General features: G+C 40.9%; 1 protein-coding gene across 2 annotated transcripts in view; it reads right to left on the bottom strand.

Annotated features, from left to right (window-relative positions):
• SPEN (spen family transcriptional repressor) overlaps positions 1-6531 on the bottom strand; it is an 85538-nt gene extending 79007 nt beyond the window's left edge. For both annotated transcript variants that reach the window (XM_036914336.2, XM_057499767.1), the window contains exon 1: positions 94-6531. In XM_036914336.2, coding sequence (XP_036770231.2) covers positions 94-176 — 83 coding nt within the window. In that variant the 5' untranslated portion in view covers positions 177-6531. The remainder of the gene's footprint in view (positions 1-93) is intronic.
• Positions 6532-19239: the final 12708 nt, after the last annotated feature.

Genomic DNA, 19239 nt, shown 5'->3' with positions numbered 1-19239 from the left:
ACCAGTTCCGCGCTCGGGGAGGGGCCGGCAACGGGCCGGAGCGGGCAGAGGCGCCCGAGGAGAGAGCGCGGCTCCGGGCCTCGTGTCACTCACCGTTTGAAATGCTCGATGATCTTCTCTTCCCGCACATTCTCTGGTAAGTTGCCCACCCAGAGGTGCCTGGTTTCCCGGACCATGCTGGGCGGTGTGCCGGAGACCGCTGGTGCGGGATCCCCCTCGCCGGCTTCGTATGAGCCCGTCAGCGCCGGGAGGCGGGCGCCAAGGCGGCGGCGGCGGCGGCTGCGGCGGTGGCGTCGGCAGCGGCGGCGACTCCTCCGGCTCCCCCCCGTGCAGAGACCATTCCTCTCCCCCAGGTTCTGACTCTAGGGCCTCGCAGCTCCGCTCTGTCGCCACCACACACCCGAAGCCGACCCTCGCGCTCCGGAGGCGCATGCGCCCGGGCGGCTGCGGGCGGGGGAGCCGGGAGGAGGGGCGAGCGGGACCCGGACTGCAGCGACTTACGACGGAGCTGGCGCTGTGGCAGCCGGACGCTTCCCACCGGCGCGCGCGACCCGCCCCCCTCGCCGCGAGCACGCGCGCGTCCGCCCGCCCGCCGAGGCCAAAACGCTGAGTTCCTCCCAGCCGGTGCGCAGGCGCACGGGGGAGGGAGGAACGCGAGGCCTGGAAAGAAAGCTGGCTCGCTCGCTCGGTCACGGTGCGCAGGCGCGCACTCGCTCAGGGAACCGGGCCGCCAGGCAGGAGCTTAATCAGGGCACCGGCGCATGTAGAGGCAAGAACTGCCTACAGCCTCTCGAGCAGGAGGGAGTCCCAGGCGCTGGCCTGGGGGAAGAAAAGATGAAGAGGGTTGGTTTTGCCATGACTGCGTGTCAAACGGCTGGCAAGGCCTCTCTCCTACACGAGGCCAGGACCCCTTCCCCTGCATACCCCTTCGGCCAGCTTCTGGCCGTTTCCGGGCCTGCTTGGGAAAGTGTCAAAACAAGGCCGCCCTTTCTCACCGCCTAGCTGAGCAAAGACAGCTTCAGAACCCCTCCTTCCCAAGTATCATTTGCTTGTAACGTTAAGCAACTTTATTTTATATAGGATCTTGTGAAACTTTTCTCAAGATAACCTAGCTGATCTTTATGGTATACTAGGAATAGAACTGAAATGAGACTGTTGTCTGTCTTATACTCCCCTCAGAGGATTTAATATAATAGTATTTAAACAGAGGAAAGGATAGGACCTCAGGTCTTCCCAGGCCTAAAGGCCTTTAAAGTCTACAGTTGAACTTTTATATAAAGGCCAGTTTACATGAACCCTGAGGAAAACACGCAATATTAAGGCAACTGTAGTATATCCAGAAAAATGGACTTGTTTAGAACAGTCAGGAACTCAGTTTTCTTTATAATTTTTTAAATCTCCGTAAATAAAATAACAGGTGTGCTTCAGGTACAGACCAGATTTTAAATATTTGGTCTGATTCACTGTCTCCTCAAATACAAGCCAACTTGTCATCAAACTATGATATTTTGAATTAGAAAATATGAGTTCTACAATGAATGACACTAATACCTGGAGTCACCTGTGCATAGTTTGTTTTGTCCCACAGCTTGAGAATTTTTTTTTTTTTTTACCATACAGTCTAACATAAATTTCTTAATGATTGTCAGAGTATAAAACTGAGAGTCACATCAGGGTTTCTTGTATTTAATAGTCTATACTGTACTTAATAAGCTTGATCTCAGCAAGTCTGATCAATCGAGATCATCTCTCTTCCCTCCTCAGGATATTCAGAAAGCTAAGCAAGCCCTTGCCTTAGTTGCAAAAATTACAATATAAGATGTGCTAGCTCAGGGGTCACCTTACCATCCATTGAGATGATTTTTATAATTTTGACAAGTTACCTCTAAAAAAACTCCTAGACTCTGAGCCAGGTAATTTAACTGGTTTTCTATGCTATTTCCTGGCCTATGTTTACATTTTCTATTTCTATATATATATATATATATTTTTTTTTTACTGTTTTGGGAACTTCAGTAAGAGGTGGAAACAGAAGAGGTCTAGAAAAGTTAGAAACAGAGAAAGCACCGCTACAATAATGGCATTCAATCATGATTTACTTACACTGTATTTTAGTGCCACCCCAGAAGCTGACCTTGTCTTCACGCAAATCAGTCAAATGGCATGGAAATTTTTGTTCTTGACAATATAATGGAATTGTTTCTTCAGTAAAAGTAAAAGCAAACAACCTGCATTCAGATGTAGGATTAGCCATTCACATTTGGCCATTTCTGTGTCACAACAACTACCGCATAAGGAGTGTCGGGCCAGCACACTATTACCTAAACTCATGAGCTATACAGTTGTGTATATGTGGCTCTGGTTAGCATTGAACTGATATGCATTTTTCCTTGAAGCATGAATTTCAATACAGGCTCCTATGATTTGAAACACATTTTAAAATATGATGTAAATTACTCACTTAAAACCTGATAGGCTCTGAATTAGCTGAAACATCTTGGGAAAGACCAAAGTATCACCATAAAGAGCAGAGGAGTCTCAACTGAATTACATTAAAAGGGGCATTGACAAAGAAGAAGATTCAGAAAACAAAATTGTATTAGATTTTTAAAAAGGGGGGTGCTTATCTCACCATGAGTGCAGTCTTCAGATAAAAATCATTCTGATGAAAAATTCAAAGGCTGAAAAAAAGGCCTTTTAGAAGCAAAATCATTCAAGAGACTAATTATTAAATAGGATATTTTATGTCCATCTGTGATTACCATAGAATAAAAGGATAAACTGGAACAAAATAGCCAATTAAGATTACTTAAGATATTTTCTCCCTGGCACAAGAATAAGGAGATATTAAGTGAAAATTAAAGGCAACATGTTTACCAACAGAAAAATGTTAAGGTAGCTCTCTTAGATCAGGAAAAAAGAAGTCGTCTTAACAGCAGTGCTGTTTCCTCATGTAAAAAGCAGAGTAGACACTTAATTTTTATAATGTAAATTTGAAATGGGCAAAGTTGTTTACACATATTTTTTAGTTCCCTACCTTTTGGGAAGTAGGAGAAGAAATAGTGGTAGAAGATTACTAACATACAAACTGTTTAACAAAGTTGAATTAAAGTTCTCCCAAAGACCCTTAGAGACCACACAACATCAAAAACACTAGGAGCAAATATCAAATTAAGAGAGTATTTCTCATTTTACCACAGATTCACAAACATCTGAGAAAGTCTCTATTTTACAATACAAAGGCCAGCAAAATCCCATTAAACATAGTTGGAGAGTACCTCATACTCAGATTCTCTTGAAGTGTTAGTTTTATCAAAACACCTGTTCTCGTAATTAGGGGCACCAAAAATAACAACCCAAGTATTCATTTTTAGTTCCCTGGGTTTTAAAAAATCTGACACACACTTCTCAACAGAGAATTCTCAGTTTACAGAATGTCAACAGATAGCGGCCTAAGTAGATAAGCATGCTATTTGGAGAGTAAAATAAATTTTAACACTTTTCAAATTTTCAAATTTTTAATGTGCTCCTAGGATGCCAAAAAAGTATTACTCTGATTTCAATTAAGGAGATTCATTTAAAGGAAAAATCGCTCATGTAGATGCTGGGTACAAATGAGAAATTCTGATAGGAAAGCTATCCATCTCAATAAAAGTTAATATTTGCAGATTAAAAGTAATGTTGCTGTTTCTTGCTAATTCTGTCAGCATAACAAACTCTACTTGATGTTGAACTTTGGGGGATACTGAAAAACACAGACGGCATGATGACAGACATTATAATACAATGGAAGTAGCCCTGAGTTAAGAGTCAAAAATTCCAGTTCCAATTTTCTCACTGGTTCCAATTTTCTCACTGATTATATGGCCTAAGCAAATCAATTAAATCCTCTCAATATCCTTATCTGCAAAATGAGGGTAAAGACATGTCTTCTCTACCTTGTAAGGTTGCTAGAAATATCAAATGAAATAATGCATGTAAAGGTATTTGTAAAATTATCATGAATACTATTAAGCTGCTAATTTCATGCTAATATCAAAAGTAAGCATCAGTTGAAGTTAACATACTAATATCAATTTATTTAACATTTTCACAATGATAGCCAGGTCCTATACTCAAAACCAATATGCAGTAATTTCCTATCAAGTCCCTTGCACTTTTTGCTGACTTTTTCTATGGCAAAGATCTTAACAGAATCGATGAGTATGTGGCCCTCTGCACAGCCCCAAATCAAGTGTTTGATTTTCTCAGTACTTTTCATTTTTATTGGCAATGTGTCGGGAACACTGAGAAGCTTCCTCTATTTGTCTTTGTTACAAATATTTGCAAAAGCAGAATTTCTTCTAAGCATGTATCTCCATATATATTTTCAATTGAAAGGCAACCCATTCTCCTATTCTGATTTTTTTAACAATAATTGAAAACAACAATAATTTAAAAAGATAAAAAAGAAGGGTGTGATCTCTGCTTTCATCTATGATAAACAGATGAAGTGAATTTCTTCATTTGACTGTTAAAAGATAATTACAAAGATGACATTAAAGCAGAGCAATCTGCAAAGGGAAATTAAAATCAATGTGTTTTTAATCAGGTATTATTTTCACACTGTGAGGAGCTCCTCTATTTAGCCAGCTAGACTGGCTCAAAGAGTTCAGTCATGCATAATAGAAGCCCATTTGGGGAAAGCATCTGAACCTCAAACTCAGGCTTTGAATGCTAACCTACCCAACAAAGCAGATAAATTAGTATCACCATTTAAACAGGAGGACAGAATGGTCACCAGATATTTAACAAGAATTTGGTTACAAATCTAGTCTCAAACTATTAAAATTAAACTGTTTCATGAGAAAACCCCTACTTAAAATATAAGTACTTGTTCCTTAATTAGTTCTAAAATTATCAAAGCTCCAACTGCAGGAGAACTTGACGATACTAACAAACTCTATTATTAGAATCAGGTTTTTTGCCAAAACAGTGGGAAATAAAACAGACGCCACTACTACATTATTCTGAGAGGCATCTGGCAAGTTCTGAGAGTCAAATGGTGAAAAGGGCAACCAGCCTTATTTTGATATAGCAGGCTCACTCTGGTGAAATTATACATAAAATATCAGAACTCCAATCAGATGAACAGTATTAGCTAAGCTAGTCCTTCTCTAAATCATTCTTCCAGCAAGCTAACACTTCATGATTTACTGTTCAATCCTCTAAATAATGGATTCCACACTGCTTTTAGTTTTCCAGAAATGAATGTAATGGTTAATATTTTCTTTTTAAAACATCAATTATGTTTTTACATTTCCCTGTAAAGTTGCTAACTTTTCTTCCTTCTATGGGGAAATACAGCTAATATACTTAATATTTAGAATTATAAATACAATTCAATTTACTAATGTTTATAGCATTGATTAAAAAATAGATTGGAAGGATATTTGCAATATTAATCATGGTTGTGCCTATGAGGATTTTTTAAAGTTTTTATTCATCTTTATTTTCTGAGCAACTCATGTATTGCTTTTACACACAGAAAAAGTCATAATAAAATGACTTTTGAAAGTCATCACCTGGGTTACTTTAGTTAAAGGTTGCTTGGAAATGTTGGTACTTGACTACACTAAAGCAACATATTTAACAGATCCCACATGAACAAAACGTTATTCTCTAATTCAGAGATTTTAACTGTTAAAAACTCTACTACTCCTAATCCACGTGAGAAATAACTTTAAAATCTCTTCACAATAAGTGATATACATTAGCCAAAAGACCACATGTTTAGGAGCTTGTAACTTTCAAACATCAGGAAGTAAGCAAAACATATAATACAAATCAAGGCTACTGATTAACTCAGAGAAAATTATCACAGTGCACTTGATGTAATCTCAAAAAACAATACTAAATAAAATGGGTTTAGTAATTTGTTATATGTGTACTGAAATTTTCAGCAGACTTTGGATTTTTAGCTTGTCTACTGCTCCTCTCTCAAAGGCTTAGCTCTTGTTTGAAATAAGAGAATTCAAATAAAAAATTATTTATGTATTCACTCAAAATGTTTTGAAACTGTTTTCATTTTAATTCAATTATTGCTATTTAATAGTAATGCTTATCTAAATAACTGCCTCAATATTTTGTATTTCTCTTTAGATGGTAATCACTGCTAATTTTATATAATATTCCATAACTAGACACTTGAAACTTTTTCGCTTAAAATAAAGCCACACTCTATTTAAAGAGGAGATAGGACATGATATATTTCCAGATTAAATGCTGGAATTATTTTTAAGGCTTTAAAAATAGCAGTATTTTGAAAGAGGAGATAATAGGATTTTTTCAAGTCATATACAAAAGTAATGGGAATCCTTTGCACTTTATTTGGAAAATACTTCGGCTGGCAAGAGAGAATGCCTCATGATAATCTCTTTGAAGATGCTAGATTAAAATGGTTTCTCTAATAACAGAACCATCAAGTCGTAACAAACGTATATTGTTAGTGGGAGAAATAAAAGGGGTTTTCCCCACTCCAAGGTAATTTAAACATACACCTAAGCATGAACTTTTAAAAATATTCACCGAAAAGGTGGCTTTAAACCAGATAGTTTTGTTCTTTATAGTTTTCAAATTAAATATTGTTCCCCTCAAGATCAGTTTCCAGAAATTCTATTAGCAACATAAGAACTCTGATTTTATGCCTACTTAAAATTATAAAACATACACTTAAGTTTTTCTTCTCATTTAGTAGTGTTATCCTTACTGTAGGAACTCTAACCTTAGAGACTCTCATTAACCATAATTTGTTAAGACAGAATCTCTTAACAGAAATTCTGCAAATTCAAGGGACAGTTGATCTGGTCATTTCCAAGCCCCACATTATAGCCTTGTCAGCAGGGGGAGAATTCTATTGCTTGCTAATACTTCAATAGCCTCTAGATAGCTTTTTATATACTAAGAGTTCCTGTGAGGAATCTGGCACCAACTCAAAATTCCCACCAGGAAGAAAGCTCTCCCTTCCTTAGGACCCAGAGTGGCTCCGCCCAGAGCCGATGACCTGGTCTGACCTCAGCGTGGTCAATGGTGCGCTCGCACCTGCGGGCAAGTTTGCTCTGTCGAACAACTTCAGAGCCAAACACGGCTGGCGACCGTAAAATGCCACGTTGCAACGGCCACATCAGTCTTCAGGAGCTCCCTAGGTACCTTCTTCGCGAACAAGCTCCCTCTTCTAAACCTGGCCTCTATGAGGCTCTGAAGATACATTACACAATAACGAACATTGCAAGGCAATTACTCCACCAGGGAAACGATGGAGCTTCAAAAGAAAGGGTGGCAAGGAAACAAAGCTCAGACTAGAAGAGTGGTAAACATCCATGCTTTGCCAAGGAAACCTTACTTAACCCACTGCATTTCAAAACGGGGCAAGGTTTGGGGCGGAGGTGGAGATTGGGTTTATTAAGATCCCACAAATCAACCCTGGGAATAACTTACACCACGCTCCTGAGAAGAAAAGGAGGGGCAGCGAGAGACACTCTTTAAGAAAGAGAAAAGAGGTTACTATGGTTACCACTCTCCAAGCTCAATTCTGCAAAGGGAGGCAGGCAGAGCTGTACGTCAAGGTCCTTTGTCCGCCTTCACATACCGAGAACAAACCTAAGCAGCCAGCCCCAGCAGAGGCTTGTGTAGAGTACCAAGAACAGCGTTCCAAATAAAGGACTTCTTTTTTTGGCTTAGTGAGCGAGACTTGCAGACAGAGAGCAAGAATTGCAGACAGAGCCTGGCGGAAGCAGCCCGGCCACCCGCCCCACCCCTCAGTCCTTTGAACAGGGCCGTTTCCCGTTTGGAGAAGGCTCCACACTCCGGTCACCCAAACCAGTCAGGAGCCATTCCGAACATGACGCAGTCGAGTGGAAGAGAGCCACGGAGGCAGTGAGAGAAGGCTAATCTCCAGGAAACCCGCGGTACATAATTAATAACCCGTCAAAAGGCTAAAGTTTCCGCGAGTGGGCGTTGAGGAAACAGAAAACAGGGCCCAACCGAGATGATCAGCCACACCGCAGATCAAACATGCTACTCCAAGCAGCGAGGAAAAAGGGTACGGCAAAGCGGGCACCGTGCGCAGGCGCGCGGAGTAGCGACTAGCAAGCCCTGGACCGGCCTCTTCCCCCTTCTCTGAGTCCAGGGAGTTGCCCCAACGCGCTTGCGCAACGACGGAACTTTGCGGGTGGGGAGGAAAAAAACCTGTTCCCTTCATTGTGAGAGAGCCGCCCAGCCCCACACGGCGAGCGCGAGCACGTACCACTCTCACACTCGCCCACGCGCGCCGAACTTGCCGCCCAATCCCTTGCGCATGCTCCGGGAGGGAGGTGGTGACCAAGCCTGGGGCTTTTTGCTGAAGTTCCCTGAGAAGTTTCTGGAAAGACGGGTCCCTAGAGGAGCTGGGGGATGGGAAGCATGGGGAAGCAGGCTTTTGAGAGAGGGGAAATCCAAAGCACACCGACACCGCTCTGTCTCCAGCCAGCCAGCCACAGCTAAGGCAAAGCTCAAGCCCACCGAGACCCTCAAGGCAGGGGAAAAGCGTGGGGACCCCAGCACCAGCTCCTTTCTCTGCCTATACTCAGCCCCAGGGCTCCGCAACACCAGGGAGAAGGGAGAGGGCAAGGGGGCAATGATGGAAAGCCTAAAATGCTCACTGGATGTTTGCGTGGTGGAGTGAAAGCCGGCATCCGCCCTCTGGAGCTGTGAGCTCAGTGCGTTAGGACTCGACGTGGCTGCTGGAGTACTGGTTTGGGGCTATTTAACCCGTTTCCTTAATTTCCCCTTATGTGGGGTGGTCTTTGATCCCACCTTTTCTGTCTTCACCTTGGTGATGAGGTAAAGCTGCAAGAGTGGAGACCCTGGGAATTCGGGCACAACAGCTGGGCCTTAGGGGTGTCCTGGGCGAGTACAGGTTGCCTGGCTGTTGTGCGGTGCTCAACTCCTTCCGTTTTTATCCCGTTAAGAGCCTCCTGGAGACGGGGCAGTTGGAAGAACAAAGGCGCCAGGCTGATTCTAGACTCGAGGAGCGGCCGGGGCAGCGTGGGAAGGCCGGGGCCTTGACGCCCGGGCACTTCAGTGCCCGCGGAGGGCCGGCCGACAGCCACCACGAGGAAGCTGCGGCTGGCATTGCCGTGGGGAGGGGAGGGGGCCGCAGCGCCTTTCATTCCTCTGTCCGCGCCCGCTCGCGGCGTAGCCCAGCTGCCATTTTGTGGCACGGCCGCCATTTCGCGCGGCAAAGGGGCAGGGCTGGGGGAGGGGCGCGCGCCGCCGGCGGCGGGCGGGGCCGGAGAGGGCGAGCGCGTCCCTTTTGTTCTTCGCCCCTGGGCTCGGATCTCGGGCCGCGCCGCAGACGCGCTGGGTGTGCGGAGCGTGTGAATCCCCGAAATGCGGCTCGGAGGAGTGCGCGGGTCCTTTATCTTACTTCTGCCTGCTAAACCCTAAAAGTGAGATTTCTCACCCTGCCCTTCCCGTGTGAAAGGATCACATTTTATGAGGCAGTGCTCAGAACTCGACCGTGGGAAGCTGTAATTTCACCCTGAGAAGGAAGGCGCAGCAAACGGGAAGGCAGGCCATGCCTCGCGCCATAATGGCTCTCTGCGAATAAAAGTGTTGCTAAGGGGCTTGGAGAGCTGGGAGACCCAACAAAGGTGCTAAACACCAGTGTACCCCAGAGATCGGTCTCTTTAAAAAAAAAAAAAAAAGTTGCAGCGTCTCAGAAGTGCTGTCAGCCGGAGGGCACCGCAACGTGGCTCTGCATTGGCTGGCTGTGGAGCACGCACTGCGCAACTATTTTCAGACAAGGTTTTATAGCCCATTTATATCTGAGCCCTAAACTGGAACAATAGATCAGAATATCTTATTTCTGTCTGTGGATAACATCTTCCGTTGAACTTATTTTTAAAATCCCTTTAAGTATGTAAATAGACTGACTCAATAAAATCTCTGTTATGTGTTTCCCAGTGTCATTTCAAATCCTGAAAGAGCTATTGTTTTTCTGGTTTCAAGGGAAATATTTAAATGTGAATCTTGGCATTTTAACGCTGACTTTGAGGCTCCAATCAACAAAACCAGGAAATTCAAGAGCAACGATGCTAAATTTGTCTCCCAGCTTTGCTTTTTGTTAAATGGTTCTTTTAAGTTTGTTTTTCTTCACAGCAGCATGAGTTCGTAACCCAGTCAGCCCTTCTCTGGCTCAAGTCTTTCGGTGTCACAGCTGCACCACTTTTTTTCCTTCACTATGTATAATACAGTTTTCTGTTTCAGTAATGGAGGAGTTAAGCTCATGATAAAATGTGAAGGGTAAAAATACATTTATTGTGGATGCTACAGATCAGGATTTGATGGCTTCCAGATGGAAGAAAACATTTGAGGAGAGGCTGTTAGACTCCAAATTTTGTCTCAGTTTCAGTATGACTAAAAAAGCACTGCATAGAATTTTAACTTGTTACACACTCTCATCTGAAGATTGTGTAAAGGACAATACATACATTCTTTTGGTGGTGAGAGCTTATGAAATATATTGCATATTTTTTGAATGCTACTTTTTGCCTGCACAACCAAAATTAAATAATAATTGTTGTTTTATTGGGAAATTAAGGTATAATACCCTAATAACACAAACAAAATGTTAGGCCCCTAATTAGCCTACCAGTTGAAATTCAGAAATTGCACAACCCTTCTTCAACATTGTACATACATGGAGAGATATCTTTAGACAAGTCTTTAAGCCCTAGAATTTGCTTTTTGTTTATAAAACTCTCATATCACATCTTTAACTGTCACACTTAACACAAAAAGCACACCCGTTTTTGTTCAATGCTATAATGACCAAATGCTCTTAGGACTATGTACAGTACGTGTCATACATTTTCATAACAGTTGAGCAGAAATTTAGGAATTTCCTGTCCCATCCTACTGTTGCCCTTAAAACATTTTTCAGCTTTCAAAGCCAAAAAACCCAAACACTATTAAACAGGTGAACTTTAAACATGCAGTCATGTTCAAATAAACAGATTCTGAATCACAGCAATCTCATGATCGACCCCAGGAGTGAAAATAACTTTGCATATGTAGTCTTAGGTTTCATTGCTGTTTGTCAAACCATGCAGATCAAGAGAATTTGAGGATTACCAATTCATTGTTCCTGTAGTTTTTCTTATTCTAGAACTGAGGTTCTGAATTAATTTCTACCATTATGTGTTCCCTGGAGGAGATTAGGTGTTAGCCTAAACCTTTTATACCCAGGTCCTTAAAACAGCCAGTGTGGAACAGAAGTGGTATGTGCTAGGTCCCTTTGGCTCATGTCTTTGGTTTTGTTTCTTTTTTTTTTTTTTGGTGTTCGGTGAAGCTTGTGGGTAGGTTTTCTAAACAATGTAAACACTCAATATCTCTATCCATTGTTCCAGGAAAGAAAAGCTTTTCATGCCAAATTCTGGCGTAGGAGGGAATTTAAAACAATATTTCCCTGGTGAAGATAAATAAGATCCTTTAGACACTTAAGTAATATGGGAAGTCTTTCAAAATATTTTTGGCAGCCGTTAAGCCCTCCTGCATAAGCTGTGATAGTTTTTTCCCCATTGAAACAAAACTTAAAGTTCAGCCCTTCAGAAGTATTGGAGTTCAAAGAACAATTCTTGCAGCCAACAGTATATAGGAACACATCTACAAAACTAAAAAATACTCCTTGAACAACCCAACATTTGTCCTGCCAGAGTACAAGTGGTCACCCTTAAAACAAGATTCTATCCTGATAATTGTGTCAATCATTAGAAGACCTGTAGACTTACCATTTTAGCATCATGTTTTAAATGGCCTAATGGCCTTGATAGATGATACATCAAAAAGACTTCTAAAAGGCAAGATCTTAATTATTTAACAATTTTTTGAGCATTAACTTTGTGTGAGATCCTATTCCAAGTACTTAGATTACATAGCTGAATAAAACATCCCTTTTCTCATGAAGCTTATCCAGTAGAGGAGCAAGGATGGCAGTAGAAGGGGGTGAAGAGAAAGTAAATATAACCCAAAGGAAATTAAGTAATAGGAACAGTAAATGCTATGGTGAATGTAGAGAATAAGAGATGGAAGCATATGTTGCAATTGAAATAGGGTGGTCAGAGTCAGCCTTGATAAGAAACTTGAGCAAAAACTTTAAGGAGTTAGGGCAGCAAACTGTGTAACTGTCTCGGGAAGAGGTTCCAGTGAGAGGGAACAGCAAGTGCAAAGGCCCTCAGGTAGAACCATGACAGGAAATACAACAAGGACACCAGTGTGGCTGAAACAGAAAGCAAAGAGGAGAGTATAGGAGATGATGGATGTCAGAGAGGTGAGGGGATTGAGAGGCAGATCTATAGAACCTGGTAGGCCATAGGACTTTGGCTTTTAATTGGCATGGAGGTGTTGCATGGTATGACTTAGGTTTTGAAAGGTATTGAGAATAAAAGGCCAAGAACAGAATCAGAAGTCAAGTGAGAAGGCTATTTCGGTAATCCAAGGGGTGGCTTCAATGACTAAGGGATCCTGGATATATTTTGATGGTAAATCCAAAAGGACTTTCTGATAGATTGAATTTAGATTTGATAAAAAGAGGAGTCAAGCATCAGCCTGAGGTTTTTGACCTAAGCAACTAGAAAGGTCGAGTTGCAGTCAGTTGAAAGAGGGAACACTGGATAAAACAGTTTTGTAGGGGAATATTAAGAGTTCAGTTTTGGATATGTTCAGTTTGAGATATTTTTTTAGATATTCAAATAGAGACATTAGGTAAGTGGTTAGATATGAGTACAGTTCAGGAAGAAGTTCTGAAGAAACATTTTTATGTAATATATATAAGATAGTTGTGTGTGAGTTTGGGAATTGACAATATATGAATGACATTTAAAGTCTGAAACTGGATGAGTTCACCAAGGGAGTAAGTGTAGAAAGAGAAGGAAATAGAACCAGGAAAGCCCTGGGGGCACTTCACGCCTTAAGAGGACTTAGAAGACGGGAACTTGCAAAGCAACTGGGAAGGAGCAAACTGTTAGGTAAGGGGAAAACTGAAAGCACTGTCCCAGAAGTCGAGGAAGAAAATGTTTGCAGGAGGAGGGCATGATTAACCGTGGAGTGCTGAGAGGTTAAGACAAGGCCTGAGAATTGACTGGTGGGACAAAGTGGAGATCATTGGTGACGTCGACAAGAGCAGCTTTGGTGAAGCAGTGGTGGCAAAGCTTCATTCCACTGGACTGAAGGAAAAAACAGTCTGGAGTCTGACCTTTGGAAAAATACTACAGTGGACTTGGAGGGGGAGACGCCAGGGATAAGTAGAAAGTACCTTCAGTTTCAAGAAGTTGCTGGATCAGTGCAAGAATCAGAAACTCAACATCTTCAGGCTTCAAAAAGAATTGTTACACTCAGGATTTGGTCTGCTTCCAGCCTTGTATCTGTTCCATAATGACATAAATAATACACAATTTCTTTGGAAAAGAATACTACTTCCTATAAAAGCCTCAAATTCTGAACTTGGAGTGCGGTCAGTACATGGAAGAATTTGGTCATTAGGACAAAGAATCTAGCAGGGATTTTTTGGCCGAAAAAAAATGACCATCAGTGCTCACTGGTCATCTGAGGTAGTCAACCAGTCATGCAGTGCTTAGAGATGTAACAAAGCAGATGTTGCCCTGGTTTCTCAACTGCACCTCAATAATCACTGATGGCTTTGTGGCTTCTATTGGACTTCCTGAAAATATACTAGAACAATGATGGCAAACTGACTCGATCACAAGAATGGGAATGCCCTAAGAGTTAAGTTTCCTTTTGAGGTTTTTTTCACCTATCATACTGGAGCCTGATCTAGTTGAATCCCCGATGAACAATAGTTAACTAGACTGGCAATGTGCTTTATTTGAATAAATTTTATCAGCCTGGGTTCGAGCTCCACCTTCAGAATCTTGTGTATTGATAAATATAGAAGTCAAAATTTTTATTTTCAATTGCCATACCATATCATTCCTTATTGGAGCATATGATGAAATACAGATATAAAGTATTATGTGTGTTTTATTCTGGAAACATTTATGCTGAAACAATCTTTGAAATGTTTATCAATTTGGATGACACCTAGCATATTATACAGTAAGGTTTATATTTTCTAGTTACTCATGAAATGTTGTTTTCTTTGCTTATGTAGAATAGTCTTCAACTGTTTTTCCCTTGTCCTAGTTCACACTAAATTTCCATCAGTTACACTGATTTGTGTTGGTAGTGATTCATTTGGGGTTGAGGAAGACCATTTCCCTAGAATGGACTATCAGAATTCTAGAGTATTCTGATATATCTACTTTATGGAACTTTTCTCACATTTCCTGAAAATCACTAATGTAGAATATAGTTGGGAAACAAAAGGCCATTTCCTTAACAAACCAGTTAGTTGACTTGAGATTTATTTCTGATGCAATTGCTGCCATGGGAGATACCACATGAAAATTCAACTTCCTTGAGAGGTCCCAAGAGGACTATATATTTAAAAAGACATATCTCTTTTCTTATTTTGAAAGGGTATAACATCTGTTATATTGGAGAAATTGAAACTATTTGTACAAATATCATGCTGAATGTTTCTAACCACTAATTATAGTTCTGCTTTTTGGAGGAAAATAGAACCAGTTTGGGGTTTGTTGGCTTTTTTTGTGACAAGTCCTCTGAATACTTGAACTTACTTATCTTTATGTGAAACATTCCTAGTTCATTTATTCTGCATTTGTTCAATAAATAATTGACTTTTAAATTAGAGATTTAAAAGGGAGGTGTATTTTTGCAAAAGGAGAGCAGAAAAACGGAGTGGTAGCTGGTAAGGGGTGAGTGGCTACAGATAATGGGATCCAGAGAAGTCTGTTTTTAAAAAGGTGGAAGAAATTACAATACTTTTTTTACAACACTACTGATTTGCTACAGTAGAATTGATGTAGGTGGGAGAGAGATGACTGGATCGATCTCCTCAAGCAGGAGAAAAGGGCTGTGTATGTGAAGGAACTGGCTTTAAACAAGAATATAAAACAGTTCATCTAATGAAAGACTGGAAGCTAGAAAATATGGGCGCAAATGCTGGTGAGCAGATGTGGTTGCTGAGCAAGTCTATACAAGAAATGCCACTTTATATTAAAATAGTCAAGTAAGTTATCTAGGCTTCACTTTTCCAATTTAAGATGCAAATAATAATATAGCACACCAGTCAAAAGATTTTGGACTCAGTATCTATGTTCTTGAACAAGTCACTTAAGTGTTTTTTGGCAGGGTCTTGGTGTGTTTTATTTGCCACTGAATGGCCATTATCTAAAATAGTGCCTGGCAAACAGTAGTTGTTCAATAAATATTGAAATAATGTTTAGAAACCAATCTGGTAAGTAACTATTCTTCATATGCCATATCTGTCCCACAGGGTTGTTTGTTTGAAGATCCAGTGAAATGAGAGAATGGATGTAAAATTGCTTCGTAATATGAGAAAAGCTATTCAAACCTAAAGTGTTTATACTGGTGAGAATTAGGATAAAGTCTACAAAGTTAACTCCTTATATGAGAAATACAGTGTAAATGTGGAAACAGAATCATTATTAGCTGGACTTTTTTTTTTTCCTTAGAGGGATATACCGAGACCCCCTCAAGTACCAAGATTCTGCTACCTGGTTTGAAACCCAAGGCCTTTCAGGATTACTTAGGAAAAATACTCAGCTCTCAGAAGACCTCAGAAGTCAAGCTCAGGCTAAGGGAAGATGGCATGGAATACAACATGGCAGAAAGGATTTGGTCTTATCAGCCATATAATGTTACAGAACTAACAAAGTATACAAAGGCCAGAGAACCAAAACCACATAAATCAACTAGTTTTATGTGAATGGCATAAATTCAGTTCCCAGTGATATTTACAACACTGGCGTGTGTTATTTTTACCTCTTTTTCTTCTTCCTTTGTTTTGTTGGCAGATTATAATTTCAAAGCAAATATAGTACTGGTGTTGTGGATTTACTTTTCTAAGTAACAAAGTTTTAAATTTTTTGATGTTTCTGCTGAGAACTGAATATCCCCCAAGTATACCAGACTACTTATTTTCATAATAAATCTATATGGTCTCCCCACATATCATAGGACTGATCTAGACCAAAGTTCTGGCTGATAAGAGTAAGAAAAAAAAAAATACCGTGCAGTGCATTACCATTTTCTGACCATTCCAGGGACTAAAATCAATAATATGATTGATTACTGGAGTTTGAAAGCAGTGTCCTTGAGGCTATCGCTTTTATTAGTAGGAGAAGCCCTGATCTCTGGTCCTGATGGAGTATCTGCACAGAGAAGTAAATCAACTCATGCCATCATTTTCAATTTTTCATCATTATCATTGGTTATTAGCTATTATATAACTAGCCAAGGTCATACAAGAGAATTCAGTGGAACAATTTAGGATTACTTAGGAATCAGGCATTAGGAAGTTATTGGCATTCCCATAAGTGCTTTTAAGTGTTGCAATATGGGGGTGCTTAATTAGTCTACCAGCCTAGTTCCTGCTGCTACCCAGCACCAGGCCTTTTAGAATTACTTAGGAAAAATACTCAGCTCTCAGAAATCTCAGAAGTCAAGCTCAGGCTAACGAAAGATACTTGCTGAGTAATGTAACTCTGTCTCCTACCTTGTAAACTCGGAAATGCCATATGTGTTTTCCTAATTAGCCCCACCAGATTTCTCTGGGCATGATTATGTGTCATGCAGCTAACCATTCTGCCTCTGGGGATTTATGCATTCCCGGTGAAATTTCTCTGCACCATGTGATGTGATAATCTGCCTACACAGGTTTCCTGTGGCCCAGTTCTGGGTCGCACTGAACAACTGGTCTTAACCTACTTTTCTCCCCCTACTGCCTCAGTAAGAACAACACCCGTGATGACACCTACAAAATACATCTGACCTCTTTGTCAGCCTACTCAGCATGAGGACAAATCTGGATCAGGGGCACAGCATACCTTGCCTACTTAAAACTGTCCCCAGGGCTCTGGGAAAACTAATTTCTGTGTTTCCCCCTCATAGTCACGTTTTTTTATTTTAATGTGTGAGTGCTTCTCTGAAATGTCTACTTTTCTATTGCTGCTGATTTGGCTTCTATGCCTTCCTTTCTAGCTAGATGTGGGGATTTTTTGTGCTTAAATTCACCTTTGGCAATTTGTCCAAAAAAAGTGTCTTACATTTCCACTAGTGTTTATATGTATCATTATCAGAAACAGTTCAAGCCCTGTTGACCCGTTTTTTTCTTTTTTCTTTTTCTTTTAGAAAAGAACGCTATGCTGACTATATTGACTCTGATATGTCTGTTTTGGTTCTCTTGGTTAAGAGGTAGCACTTTGGAGTCCCCTAAGCCAGTGCTGCCCTCTCTAGGTTACAGAGGCAGTGCCCGCATTCAAACCTAGGTTAGGCCCTTGTTTGAGAATGAGCAGAGGGGTAAGGCACATAAAAGGACCAAGTGGTCATTGTCATGGTAAACTGAGAAACATTTGCTTATCGGCTTTCATGTGACCGTGCAGCGAAAAGAGTACCAACAGGGAACCACAGTTCTCATTTCAGCCATTGGCTGATTTGATCTCAGGCCAGTCATTTTCTCTCTTTGTGCCTCAGTTCCCCACCAATAACGGGAGCCTCTGGTCTAGTCCAGGGATCAGCCAACTGTTTCTGTAAAAAGCCAGATAATGCCGTTTGGGGCTTGGTGGGCCATTTCATCTCTGTGGCAATTACTCAACTCTGCTACAGTAGCCCCAAAGCAGCCCTATGTAGGCAAAATGTAAGCCAATGAATGTGGAAGTGTTCCAATAAAACTTTACTACAGCCAATAAATTTTGAATTTCAAATAATACATTCACATGTCATGAAGCATTCTTCTTCTTTCAATTTTTTTAGCCATTAAAAAATCTTAAAACCATTTTTAGATCCCAGGCTGTAAAAAAAAAAAAAAAGCAGGCAGTGAACCAGATATGGTCCAGGGCTGGAGTTTGCTGACTTCCAGACTAGATAATTTCAGACAGCCCTTCCGATATAATCTACAGTTTCACAAGTTGACTTAACTGTAGTTTCTTTTGTTTTCTTCTTCTTGGAGGATGATCCAAAACATGCTTATCTAGGTGCTATGAGGGACATCACAAGGCACCTTGCCCCAAAAAAAGATGCCTGCCAACTTCACACTGATTAGCCTCAAATACCAGCAATGCTACTTTGACAGCTGCATTGCCCAAGGCAGCAGCCACTAGCCACCGTGGGACTGCGCACTTGAAATACGGCCAGTGTGTACTGAGATGTACTGTACGTGTAAAATGCACATTGGATTTTGAAGACTTAGTACCAAAAAGAACAGAATTTAAACTATCTCATTAACATTTTATACTGATTGTTTTAAACAATATTTTGATATATTGAATTACATTAAATATATATATCACTGATATACACTCTTGTGAAGGTTTCACATGAAAACATTGTGGTTACTACACTCACCCATATTGAATCCCCCCCATACCCCATTGCAGTCACTGTCCATCAGTGTAGTAAGATGCCACAGAGTCACTATTTGTCTTCTCTGTGCTACACTGTCTTCCCCATGACCGCCCCCACACACCATGTGAACTAATCATAATACGCCTCAATCCCCTTCTCCCTCCCTCCCCACCCACCCTCCCACACCCCTCCCCTTTGGTAACCACTAGTCCCTTGGAGTCTGTGAGTCTGCTGCTATTTTGTTCCTTCAGTTTTTCTTTGTTGTTATACTGCACAAATGAGGGAAATCATTTGGTACTTGTCTTTCTCTGCCTGGCTTATTTCATTAAGCATAATACCCTCTAGCTCCATCCATGTTGTTGCAAATGGTAGGATTTGTTTTTTTCTTATGGCTGAATAATATTCCATTTAACGTGTTCCTTTTTATTTTTTTAATGTGGCTACTAAAACATTTTAAATTACACATATGGCTCACATTCTATTGCTATTGGATGGCACTCTTCCCAAAGATTATTTATGTTGTTGATTTAAGATTTGTCTCTCAGGCAAATGCAATATTCTTGCTTTTGAAGTAATACACTTACTATTATTTTCATTTAATAATAATGACGATGTGATGGGCGTTGAGCATGGATTTTGAGAGGAAGAGAGGCTCTCCAAATTGTCTGTCTGGAGACGGAAGGAGGGGAGGAGAGATGGGACTCAGTACACAAA

This window comes from Manis pentadactyla, chromosome 4 (assembly GCF_030020395.1).
Source record: "Manis pentadactyla isolate mManPen7 chromosome 4, mManPen7.hap1, whole genome shotgun sequence".
NCBI classification, from domain to species: Eukaryota; Metazoa; Chordata; class Mammalia; order Pholidota; family Manidae; genus Manis; species Manis pentadactyla.
The sequence above is the reverse complement of the archived record's forward strand: the minus strand, read 5'-3'. Positions and strand labels throughout refer to the sequence as shown.